This window comes from Fringilla coelebs, assembly GCF_963513975.1.
Source record: "Fringilla coelebs genome assembly, chromosome: 2".
Taxonomy (NCBI): Eukaryota; Metazoa; Chordata; class Aves; order Passeriformes; family Fringillidae; genus Fringilla; species Fringilla coelebs.
In genome coordinates, this window is record NC_140029.1 from 60482861 (window position 1) to 60497451 (window position 14591).

Sequence of the window (14591 nt, forward strand, 5' to 3'; positions counted from 1 at the left end):
CTTGCTCCTAAGGCCCATCTACAGTGATTACTTGTCCCTTTTCAGCAGGCTTTGAAGAATGTTTTTGCTATCAGTGCTTTCATACTGTGCTGTCAGGTGCTGTCCTGAACAACACAAAAAAAAATATATATACATCAAGGAAGACACTTCATCATTTGCTTTGTTTTCATGCCTGCCTCCTCTAGTTGAAATGGAAAGCTAGTGTCACCTTAAAGATTTTTCTTTAGGTGAAAAATCTAGTCTAGATGTCTAGTTTCCTTTGACTTCTGCAGTATGTTTGCACAAATTCTTTTATGATATGAATGTTTTCTTCCAGAAAATCTTTATGCCCTATATTGAATGTCCCATGAGTTTTTCACAGATGAGACTGATAATCAAGTCACTAAAAAATAATCTGAGTAATGAAACAAATTATAACCTTTAATCTCTATTTTAATCTCTGTAATTATTTTACCCATATAGTTTGCAACTACAAATTAAGCTGTTTTTTTTATGCATAGATATTCTGGGGTATGGTATACAATGAATTTTTTTTTTTTTGTTAATAATAGTGGAGAGAATGTAAAACTAACAGTCTGGAAACTTATGTTTCTTTCAGGTGGAGTATAATGTCATATGAACTGAAATTACCAGCAAAGCCTTCTATTCTTCCTGTGACTGCAGAAGAGTCAGAGGAGTGCCAGGTGCACTTTAACTTTTGTTTTGTTGTTTGGTGTACTTAACTTGGAGCATCTAGGATGACAATAGGCATAATTGAAGTATTTGTGTGAAAAATAGATGTTTTGTGATCTGCTAACTGAACTGAATTAAGGTCTTTTCTTGCTGTGCATCTCAAGTAAGAAAGATTTCCAGTTCTATATTATTTACCTAGAAAGAATGAAGGTAAGGAGTTTCCAGGAAAGCTGTCTGCAAATTTCCTCCTGAATATATATGTATATTTTAATATGTATTAGAAAGTGTGTTTATATAGCATGTTAAACAAGAATGTAATCTAGTGTCATATTATTATGTAATACAATAATACTATGTATTTTAGATAATTCTTATATATGAGTATATTTTTTATATATGTTTGTATATAATTGTATAATTTAGTGCTATGTTACTATACAACAATGTATATACTATGATAATATACATAAATATTTAAAATATATTTTTTTAATATATGAAAGCAAATGTCTGCTATGGTGAGTTTGGATTAAGCATTAAGAAAAGCCCCCAGCATTTTGGAAGCAAGGGTTGTATTCCTAAAGAAAGACAGAAGCATTTTGCAGCTTGAATTTGATCAGGTGATATCACAACCTTCTCCTTGTTCATTGGGAGAGCTCAAAATCCTAAGTATCATCAAAGAAAAACTTAGCCTGTCTTCCAGACTAGATTTGTGCTTGTACTAGCTGATGAGGTTTCAATTTTGAGAGAGGGAGATGCTTTAATCAAATTAATTGGCGTGAAAAGTCTGACTGAAAATGAGAAAATAATATATTCCCAAGAAAGTTAATGCATATCAACTGTAGCTCAAAAGTACTTGAGAAGCCATAATTAATCAGCAGTATCTTGAACAATTTAATAATTCAGGCTCTTTTAATTGGCAAGGAGGTTATAACCTTTGATGGATTGCTGGATAGAGAGATGCAAAAAGGCTGGGATTTTAAGGGGGTTGCTTTGCACACAGCTCTGCTCTTGGTGTCAGAAATGCAGATCAAGGCTTTATCGCCTCTGATTTTTCAAGAGAGTTAAAATTTTCAAGTGTGTCTTCATCATCATTTTGTACTAGTTATTTCTGGCTTTGAAACTTTTTTTTAGCCCCTTCTGAAAATGGAAGGAACTGCTTGCTCATATAAAACTTCTTTTTTAGCAAATGTATTCTGTAGGCTTTATTACCTGTCATTACTTGAGTTAGACAAAACCATTTGCTTTTGAGTACCCTGTTCAATCTCTATTTTAATGGGAATTTTTACATTGCTTACTGAGTTAGGCTATTTCAGAAAAAATAATAATTAACCTTATAGTAGGTGTTGAATTATGCCACAGTTTGAAAAGCAAATGGAAGTACATATTTGATTTTTTTCTTTTCCCTTTTCATTCCTCCTGCAGTTTCAGGAGACTGATTCCACTTGGTTTCAAGAAATCTCATACTGATGTTTGAAAAGCAGTAGTTCATTCTTACATATCAGATGTTTATGTTTTGTTTTCTCCTTGAAACAAAAACTGATTCAATATCAGAGCCCTACGATGAAGGTTTTAGGAGAAAAAACTGAAGTGGTACATCTGTCTGCTCAAAATCAAAGACAAAAGCATGCTGAGGGATTTCAAGAGATTCTTAAGTGGAGCTGTCAGAACTGCATTTATTTTTAGCTTTGGATTTGGAATTTTGTTAAAATTTATTTAAAATTGAGGTCTGCATCCAGAGCTATTTTGAGATAGGATATATTGTGTGATGATGCATTCTTGATCCAGTCCAAATATTTTCCTAAGTATTTTGTAATTTGTAATTTTTAATGTTCTTGTAAAGACTAAGCCCTAAATGGTTTGCTCCTTGAAGATTGGTTTTGATAACATTATACCAGTTTGGCAGTCTTTGTCAGTTGTGGCTCTTGGGAAGTGAGAGCCCACCTGACAGTAAACAAAAACTCCAGATTACAATGGCAGACTTTAGATTTGTTCTTATTGATCAATCTGTTTGAGGAAAGCTTTGCTTATTTTAGAAGTAAAAGATATTAGATCATAATGTAGGTTGTTATAAATCTGAGAAGGTAAATTCTTTTCTGCCTCACAGACTGATTTTAGCCTAGAAATAACTTGCTGTTTTCTCTACAAGAGGAAAAGAACTGTGGATCAAGTTCTCAGATGCAGTCTAACTTTGAATATTAAACATCTGATACATAAAATACAGTATGCATATAGAATCTTCATTGCCAGACACTTGGCCTTGTATTAGATCTGAAATGGAAATCCTGCTATTTTTGAGTGTTTAAAGTCACTACTTGGTGTTAAATTGCTGGAATGTGTAGAAATTGAAGTCTCTCTTCTCTCTATTTTCAGATATCTGCTTATGAGGATTCAGTTGCTGCTCATCTTGCAAAAATTCTCAATTCTGATCAGCATTCAGTTGTCATATCATCTGCCAAGTGAGTCAATCAGTTTTATGTACGATGTGGGGGATAAATTTCTTGTGTAACATCATCACCATAATAGCATTCTGTCTAAGCCTGATTTTCTTATGGATGGCCAACTGTCTTGGCTTAATATATCTTGATTTATATATTTTAGAGTGGATGTTCTTTTCTGTGAAATTTTTAGATGGTACAGTTGTAATGGATGGCTTAATACTAAATTTAAAAAATAATCACAATATAAAATGATGTTAAATCATTCCAAATCAGTGCATGACTTAAATACAAAACTTACTGTTACTAATGCATAGATGTGATCTCCTTCACACTGCATTTCTTTTGGCTATTTTTTGTAAAGCATATGTTTAGAGGACAAACAATTTCACCAGTGTGAAGCAGAGCTTTAGCTAGGTAGCTTTGTTGTAGTCCTGTCTATATCAGTTCAATCAATACTGATCTAGGACATTAATGGGATTTTTTTCCCCCAAACTGAAACATTTTGAAATGAGAGAAATTTGGCAAATCATGGACATCATCTGAAATCAGAACTGGTCTGTGTATACCTGCTCTATGAAAAAAAATCTTAGGTTTTGCAATATGCAAAAGACTGGTCATAGAATTCTTTAAAATGCATCTGAATGTCATCACATCTTTTTTTACCTCGTAAAAGCAAGTTAACAAAATTTCATTTTTAAACTATACATAGCACACATAGAAGATTAAACTGCAGGATATTATTAACTCCAGATTCTAAATTGGTTCTGTACCTTGTTAAATCTGTTTAATTTGTCAGAAAAATGTCAACCAAATGAACAGTACTAAGCAATTATCCCCACTTCATTAGTAAGTTTGCTGTCTCTCTGCAGTGCAGGTTACAAGAACCAAGTCATTTTCTGATTTACACAGTGAAAATTCATTGCAGCCACTGTAGTTTGCACAGATATGCTTCAAAAGCACGAGCTGTGCAATGGGACGTGTGTGGCCATATGCTTTCATCTAAGAAGTGCTTCCTTAAAGTCAGTAGAATTTCTTCTTGGTTTTTAAGCTCCAACTTTGCATGTGAATTTGCATGGCTGTATTAGAAGTTACCAAAGGGAATGCAAGTTTGCAAAGTCCTCTCCTAGGGAAGGTGTACTAGCAAGGGAGGGGACAAAATCAGTCATGTTTATTTCAGACAAGAGGCTGGGATGCAAAGTATGCCAAGGCTTAAGTGAAAGAGTTTTTGTTGTAAAGCTTATCAGTTCAGTTTAGGAAGCTATGGAAAAGAGTGTCATCTGATTTGCAAGTATGATCATGGAGTTCAGTAAGAATGATTCATCACAGTGTACATAGAAATAAATTGCCATAAGAATTTAATATTCAAAACAAATCTGTTTAATTTCATTTGATTTCTTCCTTCTCCTTTTTTTTTTTTTACCTGAAGAATATTATGTGAAACTGTAAAGGACTTTGTTGCCAAAATAGGGAAGACTTACGAAAAGCCAATGGAAAATGCAGAGGAAGCTGATGCCATGGCCATTAAAGTAAGATTATGACTACATTCAGGTTTAAAGTTGTTGGATTCTTAAAGTTTATAGCTCATGGATGTTTAATTTTCACATTACTTTAGAATGCCCAGCTTGGCTATCATTTCAACCAGTGGGTTCAAAATTTTTCTCTTCCTATTGCGTAGAGTTAATTATTTCCAAACCATCTTTAAACTCTGAGATCTCGTTAAACTGTTTACACTTTCTTTCTTCATAAGGGATAAAGTTCATGGTAGCGTACATAGAGATAAAAGGATTTCTTTTTGCATTAGTTATACTTCCAGGGATTAAGTTAGCTACAGGAAAACAAAGGGGTAATGAAGAGTATGCTGCGAGAATGAAGGGGAGACAGACCACAATGCTAAAAATAGTGGTTTAAGCTGCAAAATACAGAGAGCGTGTTGCAAAAACATTGGGAAAGAAAACAACAGAAGGATTTGGTATGAGACACAAAATTTATATGAGCTGAAAAGAAAAGAAGAAAACAAAATCCTTGGCAATCCCAGAGTCAGAAAATGTACTTGCTAAGTGGCAATTTGTGGTTCACATTTCTATGCAGTGCACGTTTTAGAAAATAAATTTTTCTTTTTAACTCTTCCAAGGCCAGAGACTGTTTTCTTTCTCTCAGGCTCAGAAAATCCTTTCTTTTCCTGTGTACCTCGAGAGAACAATTACTTAGTGTTGGGGAGAGGCATTTGACTGTGTCTGATTCTGGCTTGTGCCACTTGCTCTGTGACAACTCACTTGCATAAATATATAGCTGTATTGCAGAAAAACCCCCATGTGTCTCAGTCTAACAGCTGATAGATACCTCTGAAAATTGAGGTACTGAAAAACCATGTCTGGGCAAACCTCTGGTGGTTTTCTGTGCTGCAAGTCATTGGGAGAGAGGTAGGATGCAATCTGTACAGTTATGGGGCAGGCTGAGTTTAGCATGGACTATTATTTCAATCTAAGTGTAGGGGGTTTGCATTATAATTGATCTAATCTGGTTGAGTGTCACAGGGTCTGCAGAAAGCCCTTGCAGACCAACTCATAATCTGATATTCCAAAATGTTGAACCTCTTTTTGGATTTTACCTAAGAAATTACATATATAAGAAATATATGAAGAAATTCATATATAATCTGGTACCATATTTCCTGAAAATATTCACATATTCACTGTTGATTTTTAATTTTTTTTTAATGTGTGTGTGTGTCTTTTCCACTTTGTCTTAGTGCTCAGAGTTAAATGAAAAGCTGGACCTATTGCTCCAGGCTCTTCACACAGAAGCCCAGGCTGCTCCCATTCTCCCAGGCATTGCTCCCCCCATAGTGGAAGAAGAACCAGAGGAGTTCTCAAGTGAAGAATCCTTGTCTGAAAGTAAAGAGCAATTAGCAGAGAGCGTCTCAAAGTCTTCCCAGAAGCTCTTCAAACCAAGGCAACAGTTAATGCTCCGAGCAAACAGCTTGAAGAAGGCTGTGAGGCAGATCATTGAACAAGCAGAAAAAGGTACACATCAGCAACATTTTGATCCAGACTGGTAGAATAGGATAGGATAATGATGTTTGTTTGCTTGGTTTTTTGTCTGTCTAACTGGAATAAGTTTTCATTATAAAATTTGATTTCTATATTCTTACATGGATAAAATTATGTGCTTATTACAAACTGCAAGGAAAATAAATGCAACTTGTTTGAATGTTGATGACTCTGCAGGTGTAACTACTTATGTATGTATGTGTGTGCACATATAAGGGTGCATTTCTTTTAACTATTAGCCTCTACAAAATGAACATTTCTAACAGCAAATCTTTATCAGCTGGTGAAGAATTGACTGACTCTTTCACTGAATTGATGATGGAACTATTTTGTTGATATTTTAAAACTAAAAGCTACCAAAAAAAGTGCTTATTTCAATGTATGCAGTTTTTCTTTAGAATCCTTGAGACTTTGTCTTTTCTCTTAATAACAGTTGTGGATGAGCAGAATGCTCATAGTGAAGAACAAGTGAACCAGTCTCCAGTAGAATACAGCAAAGAATTGGATGAATCCAAAGAAGAGGAAAAAGAGGAAGATACAAAGGAACTTGAGTCTCCATCAAGTGAGTAAATTAGGAAGAAAATAGAAATATTCAATCTCCTTACAATTGCATGTGGAGCATGATTGGTTCCATAATTAAAAACACTAGCATCCTGTTTGACTGGAAACTACTCACAAATTCTAAGAGATTTGAATAAATAAAAGGTAAGTGAAAAATGTGGGAAATAATAGATGAACAGTCTATTGGAATGTATTTACAAAGCTGAGGAGGCACTTGCTGGGGAGAGGAGTGCCTGAATTTAATCTGTGTTTAATCAATGTTCACACTCACCTTTCTACATGAACCTGGGCAAAGACTAGGTGATGGTGGCAATAGCATGTATCAGTTGTAGACTGAGATTCTCAAACTACATAGAAATTTTAGGAAAGCTGCATCTTAGCAGTGGAAATTTCAGTCTTTTCCATATTATCAAAATGGACAGTGATGCCCTACTGGTGAGGCCACAAGATGATCTGTGAGTCATAGAGAAACACTGGTAGCTGGTAGACATCAAAGCCCATTCTCTAGATACTTGGTGAGCAACTTTTTGGGGCAGAATGAGAAAAGTATTTTGCAATTTCCATCTCCTTTTTTCACCCTAACCCACACTAAAATCCTCAAAAGTTCCCTTCCCAAGGCTCTGCTCTGAAGCTGGTGCCTGTGTCTGTAGTTCCTACTGTGGAAATGTGACACTGGGCTGTTGGGGCTTCTCCTGATCCAGGATCTCACGTTTTCTCCAGAAGCACCTCAGGCTTTCTCCAGTGATTGTCTCTTCACTGGTCCCCTTATTTTCTCTTGGTTATGGGAATCAATGCCTGTTGGTTGTCCCTTTTCAATAATAGCTCATAGAGGATGCTGGACCTACAAATGACCCAATTTTACTGTGATAACTGTATAACAAAGATTTTCAGGTCTAGAAGTTTATTGAATTTCTTGTTTCTTGATGGTATAATTTCTGCATCTAATGGGGAGCTGTATTATTCTTCTGTGTGTGGAATAGAGGGCATATTAATGCTGTCACTAGATGTTTAGGGACAAACATGGATAACAATAGATGTTTAGGGACAAAGCATGGAACATGAATTCAATTATCTGCGCTGAAACATCAGTTTTACTCATTAGGGCTCTGTTGTTTTTATCAGAGCATTCACAGCAAAAGTTTATCTTTATTGCAGTTATTCCCATGAGTCTCATCTGTCAAATAAAGAGCAGCTGCTCTGCTGATTTTCCTATTTAATACAACTGCCTTGTTTGCAAGTGCAGAGAGAGCAGACTGTGTGAACAGTCTTGTGAATTTTTCAGTAGTATTATGAAAAATGAATGTTAATTTTGTTCTGAGTATTATATTTTACCCTCCAAGAATCTTCCTGGTCATTTGACGAAGATAATGTTTTTCCATATGTTAATACCTTCATCTAAATATTTAATGACTCTTGTTAAGATATCATTTGCCATTTTTATTCCTTTTTATTTTTTGACATTATTACAGTGTTTTGTCATCCATGGATACAAATCAATGTGTTGCATTTCTACCATGCAATGTTGTAGTATTTTGTGATAAGTGCTATGGCTGTTATGCAGGTGTTAAAGTCAGAAGGATTTGACTTTAAGTCCACTTGGTCAGTCCTTTCAAATAAAACAATCCAGAAAAATTTACTCACTTTTCCTTGTCCTTTGTTTAATAATTTCTGTTTGACTTCAGCAAGTCATTCAGAAAGGTGTGTCATCTTGCTCATGGATACAAGAAAGTGAAGAATTTGCCATTCCACTTACAGTTCTATGTTAGATTATCATCACTTGAAAAAATCCCTGTGAATGGGCAAATCCTGGCCTGAAGTGATGTGAACACAATGTCTAAACCCTTGCTCTAGTAAATCCTTTTGTCTCTAGATTTTCCCACTCAACAGTTTCTTTCCATTACTGTCTTCATACAGTACACCCATTACTCTCAGGCAAAGTTATCATTGACTTGGCCTGATTTGTCTCACTCCTGCCACTGAGAAGGATGCATTGTATGCTTCCCACCACATTCCTGGGGCTGTTTCCCTGCTCTTGTCTTGCTGCTAGTCCTACTAATTCTATTTTTGCCAGATTAGTTTTCATCTTTTGAGATAAAAAAATCATATCATCTTGAAATGATTTCATTTTTTTGTTCTGAGCTTCTTCAGATGGTAAAGTTTGGTGTTGTCCTAAGCTGAAGTAGTTTTAACATGTGAGATAATTTGGAGCAGAGATAGCCAAGAACTGTCTGTGACCATCTGTTGTGTGAGAGTTTTCTGCATGCACATGGAAATGCTATAACAAAGCATTTGGTAATAACCAAACTTTTTCCTTGGGGCATCGGTTTCTGTGTATGTCTGACAGGGCAGAATTGCACAAAGATTGACTTTCCCAGGCTGCAGCAGGCACTGTCATATTCTCTGGGGCTGCATGAAACCAGTTCTGCCAGGAAAGTAAATAACAGCACTCGAGGTCAGCCCTCTGCAAAGCCAATCCTCCTTCGTCGCCTCCAGAGTCAGCCAAAGGATAACTGGCCTCACTGAGCTTCCAGTCACTCTTTGTGAATATCTCCTCTTTCCCCTTGATTTTCTTCCCTTTCCTTTTCCTGAGCCTTTGTCAATAACAGCTACTAAACATTGATATCTGTCAAGGTTTCACTGATCCAACTTCCAAAGAATTTTAATAAAGAAGTTGATTATTTGGGAAATTGCTTTCTGAGTTTTTCTGTGGAAAAAGATGATGGGAAACTGATGCCTCCCACAATCCCTCAAATGCAGAAGGCAAAGGTGGACATGGCTTTTTCTCTTCCCTTGCAGTTTTCAGTTTGGCTGTAAATAAAGATGTCAGAGTTTTCTCTGATTTTTTTCAGCATCTGATGCAGGCATGGCCCCATTTTAGCTGCTTGAAGAAAATAGTGTAGGTGTTGATAAGATAGATATTCTAACCTACAGGCATGGAACTACCTATATAAAAATTGTTATAAATGACAGTATGCTGTATAATATGTGTATATTTATAAGTAAACATAGATGAAATTTAAGTTTAAATTTAATTATTTCAGTAGTATGTTTATCAGAAGCTTACTGCAGTGCTAAATACTGTTGCATTTTAAGGTGGATATAATACATTTTATGAATATATTTCCATGTAATACATATAATACTTTCCTGGTAGCTTGAAGTATAAGTTGGGAACTCATCATGAGGAGTGCCACGCACACTTGCTCATTCTAATTTGTGTTATCACTTGATCTGTTTCTGAGTTTTCTTACTGTATTTAGAAGAAAAAACTGTGGTGTGAGGGGGAAACACTTTTGTCATGGAGTGGTAACAGATTAAATTAATGCTTCTGATGTGTTTTCAGGGCTGTAAAAATTATGTATTGCTAATGTCATAATAGGTCTAATTAGTGTTCTTACTTCTGTTTTTTCTGCACAGCTAAAACTGCCCCGAGATCTCCTGATAGACGCACAAGCCGAGGTATCCATTCTCAGACAGGTTCTTTCTCTGCCCCAGCTTTGGCAGCAAGCAAGGAAAACCTCCCAGTACTTAACACGAGGATTATCTGTCCAGGTAAGCTTGCTGTCAAATAATGACTTTTACTTCATGCCCTGAATTTGTTTGAACTGACATACACATCTTTGTGTGGTACTGTATAGGAGAAAATGAATAATAATGTAGAATATTTCTGATCCTTTAGTACAACACCAGAAGTAGCAGAAGTGCCTCATTTGATCCTGGAGGGTGAAAAGTAAAATTCAGGATCATGGCAATGCTGAGTGGTTTGGGTGGGAAGAGATCTCTAAAGATGATCTAGTACAGCTCTCTGTCATGGGCATTGACATCTTGCACTAGATCAGGTTTCTCAGAAAAGCATTCAGCCTGGCCTTGGTCACTTCAGTGGTGGGGCTTGTACAGCTTCTCTTTACAGGGCAACCACTTCCCATGTCTCGCTACCCTCATCCCAAACATTTTCCTCCTTTTGTCCAATCTAAACCTACCCTATTTGAATTTAAAACCACTGCCCTTTCTCCTGTCACTGCAGGCCCTGGTGAAAAGTCTCTCGATCTTTCTTATAAACCTGCTCTATATTTTGAAAGGGCACAATAAATTCTCCCTGGAGCCTTCTCCTCTCCAGGCTGAACAACCCTGGCTCTCCCAGCCTGTCTTCACAGGAGAGGTGCTCCAGCCCTCTGATCATCTTCAGGGCCCTCTGTGGATTCATTCCAGCAGGTCCATGTGTTTCTTATGTTGAGAACCCCAGAGCTGGATGCAGCACTGCAGGTGGGCTCTCACCAGAGCAGAGCAGAGGGGCAGAATCCCCTCCCTTGCCCTGCTGCCCACGCTGCTTCGGATGTAGCCCAGGACGTGTTTGGCTTCCTGGGCCACAAGCTCACATTGCCAGGTCACATCCAATTTTTCATCCACAGGTACCCCTAAATCCTTCTATCATTTATCTTAATCAATGGATTAGGATGAAGAGGTTGAGGGACAAAGCTATGTAAAGTTCAACTCTCTGAGTAAAAACTGTCTGTGGATATCTCTCTGGAAGTGTATAACTGAAACCACACAAAGCTGCTCTGTAAAACAGTTGGGAAAGAAAATCCGTTCTTACCTAAATTCAATTGATAGATGAAAAACTATCTGTTCTGCTCCAAATGGAATTAATACTACAGAGTACTAGCAAAACTCTATTTTAATTAACTTTATTAGTATGGCTAATGCACAGTGGAACCAAGCTTACTTTTTTTTTAGGCAAATTTAAGTGAAAGCTGTTAGTATTTTGCTTTGTTTACATGCATTACAGAGTATTTTTTAGTGTGAAATTGATATTAATCAAAGCAGTCATGTTGAGGCCATGATCTTTTCACAACTTAAGTTAAATGATGGCTCTGTCAGTTGTAAAAATGGTGAGAATATTCCTTATGAATGCTTCCAAAGGACAGGACAAAAGAATAATCATGGACAGTTAGGAGATGAAGATTAAACTGAATGAAAAGCTCTAGCAGTCTTTTTGGAAGTTAGGTCACCCATCTGGTTAGTATACCAGCCAGTGAATGTTGGCCTGAAACCCTAAATTTTCTTTGTTTTTTACTTTCTCCATGGTGGTACCTGAGAGAGCCACCCCAATGCAGCATAGCTGCCTTTCTGCTTAAGAGAGCCAGAGACCCAAAAAGATAACCAGTTTTGGTAAAAAATTGAGATAGAATCACAATCTTTCCCTGTACAGATTTAATGAATTTTGTTTCTCAGTATGTGGCTTATATTATATGTTTGTCTATTTATCAAATACAAATTTTTTTTTATTATTTTCTTTCTGTTTTGTTTTGTTTTGTTGTTTTGTTTTTTTGTTTCTTTTTTAATCAGGTTTAAGGGCTGGTCTAGCTGCTTCCATTGCAGGAAGTTCAATTATTAGCAAAATGTTGCTAGCAAACATCGATCCATTTGGTGCTACGCCGTTTATTGATCCGGATCCAGATTCCTTGTAAGAAATATTTTTTTTCTAAATTTACTATTTTGCTTTCCCTAAGGGTGTCCTTCTCACATTTTTGTAGTCTCTTATTTTTTTGCATTATGAAGTTCTTGTTTGCCATCATTTGGCAGTAGACCTCAATGTCTGAAAACAAGCTGGATTGTACTGGGTTCGTTATGAGCATTGCAAATTTTTTTGCAGCAGCTCAAAATAGGGGGAGTCATTTGCTCACTTATCCCTTGCTCAGCTGAAGGAGGAGAAGAGTCTTTCAGAGCTGGGTTTTTCAGCCCAAAGCAGTTTACTTAGGAAGATGCAGAGGAAAGATCTCTTGAAGTATCTTAGTTCATATTCTGTTTTGTGACCAATCACAGTTTTGGTCAAAGATGTTTGCGTGTCCAGGTTCTATACAAATGTACACCTGATTTTCTCTTTTCCTCTAACAGGGAGGGATATTCAGAAAAATGTGTCATGAACAACTACTTTGGAATTGGGTTAGATGCAAAAATTTCACTAGAATTTAATAACAAGCGAGAAGAGCACCCTGAAAAATGCAGGTAATATAATTATTCTGCCAGTAACAGAGCCAAGATGTTTCCATTATTTTCTTTTCCTTACCTCTTTATATGAATTTCTTAATTTTTTTTTTCTAAAATACAAGACACAATAATGTGTGCATGTTAATATGTGAATCTTGTTTTGCCTGCTTTCAGAAGTCGGACGAAAAACATGATGTGGTATGGAGTTCTTGGCACAAAAGAGCTATTGCAGAGAACTTACAAGAACTTAGAACAAAAAGTTCAACTTGAGGTAAATTTTATTTATGGAGAGAGCTGCTGGCACAATGTGTAGTGAAGAATTAGTGCTTATTTTTGAAACCTGTTATCGTTCTTACATCAACCAAGCGGACCTCAAAGGCACCGTGTAAAGATGTGCTATGTAAAAGTTGGTCCTCCAAGTCATGTTATTGAGTAAAATGTCAGTACTTTTAAGATCACAAAATCCCCACTATTATGTTTCTTGTAATTACTGGGTTGGAAAAAAAGATAATAAATTGTGTAGGTAGGATATATTTATTAATGTTCATTGTATCCAAAGACAGACCAGTTTTAATGGCAACCACAGAAATGACCATAAAATTAAGAGGAGAAAAGAGATAAGGAGTCTTAATCCTTCTGGTTCAATTGAAAGTATATGAAAGCTATACATATAGGAAGAGCATGTAAATAGTAAAAAATTACTGACAAAAAGGAGGAGATTCTGAATATGCATTGCGAGAAGCCCAGTTACAGCAGTAGAGGTTTCCTCTAATATTCACACAAAAAAGCAAGATATTATCAAAGCAAGAACAAATTCCATGTCTAAACATAGTTCTCATTTGGCTTTTAAGTTCTAGCATAAAATCTACATCTTCCACATGGAACTTAAAGGAGATATAAATGATTCCCAAATGCAGAAAAAGAATACAGGATGGTTACTGTTCTTTTCACCCAAAGAATATCTAAGGTAGATTTTGACAGAGAACATATATAATTTCTCTTTTAATTTCATGCTAACTATTTCATATAGAAGTTTATGATATTTACATAAGGGTAACTTTTTAAGTTGAAAGAATAATTTTAGATTACAGGAGCTCTTTCTCACTCTGAGATTTAGGAGGATTTTGTCTGGTAGCAGCAGATTGCTGTTAGCTAAGGATTGAGTAATTATCAAGGAATTATGCAGTAGTTAGCAAATATAATGCCAGGAGAGAACGTTATGTATAATGTAGATAGAATTCTAATTTAAGGATCTTTTGAATTGGATTCAAGTAAGATTCAACAATACTGTTGACCTTTCCTTATTTTTTTTCCTAATATTCCTGTAAGTAAGTCAGCAAGTAAAAATTGCACATTTACTGTTGTCTTGCATATTATTGGATATATTTTGCCTGCATATTCAGGCACTAGAAACAGACTTCTACTGTAATACAAATGGCTGTGCAACATCTATTAATATCACACCATATTTTGGATACTGACATATCTTGATTAAAATGTTACATTCTGTCTTGCTGCTGACATTAAATTACAAAAAGAGAGCACTAAGCACATTCTGGAAATAATTTGCATCTCTTTCTCTTCCTGATAAAGATGCTACAGATTTTGTCCTTATTTCTTTAGATTTTCTTTTTAATTTGTATAATTTTAAGATCCTTCTGTGAACTGGTAATGTGCAGTCATCTAGCAATCTTCATTAAAGGCAGCTTGACTGGCAACTTCATGGTCCATAAAGTGACACCTGGGTATAACTTACTTCAATTCCATGCCCATGGCACTACTGCAGGACTGCACTTTTGACTCCCAGTGGAATGGTTTGAGATCATTGGGCTTCCCCCTGCAGGCAGTTGTACTGCTGTAAGTCAGCAGTGATTTCAGT

At 36.1% G+C, this 14591-nt stretch overlaps 1 protein-coding gene across 2 annotated transcripts in view; it reads left to right on the forward strand.

Annotated features, from left to right (window-relative positions):
- Positions 1 to 14591, forward strand: part of DGKH (diacylglycerol kinase eta) — a 148835-nt gene that overhangs the window by 114325 nt on the left and 19919 nt on the right. For both annotated transcript variants that reach the window (XM_084226501.1, XM_084226502.1), the window contains exons 13-21: positions 599 to 683; positions 3046 to 3131; positions 4540 to 4639; positions 5863 to 6136; positions 6597 to 6725; positions 10142 to 10276; positions 12071 to 12188; positions 12620 to 12730; positions 12887 to 12983. In XM_084226501.1, coding sequence (XP_084082627.1) covers positions 599 to 683; positions 3046 to 3131; positions 4540 to 4639; positions 5863 to 6136; positions 6597 to 6725; positions 10142 to 10276; positions 12071 to 12188; positions 12620 to 12730; positions 12887 to 12983 — 1135 coding nt within the window. The remainder of the gene's footprint in view (positions 1 to 598; positions 684 to 3045; positions 3132 to 4539; positions 4640 to 5862; positions 6137 to 6596; positions 6726 to 10141; positions 10277 to 12070; positions 12189 to 12619; positions 12731 to 12886; positions 12984 to 14591) is intronic.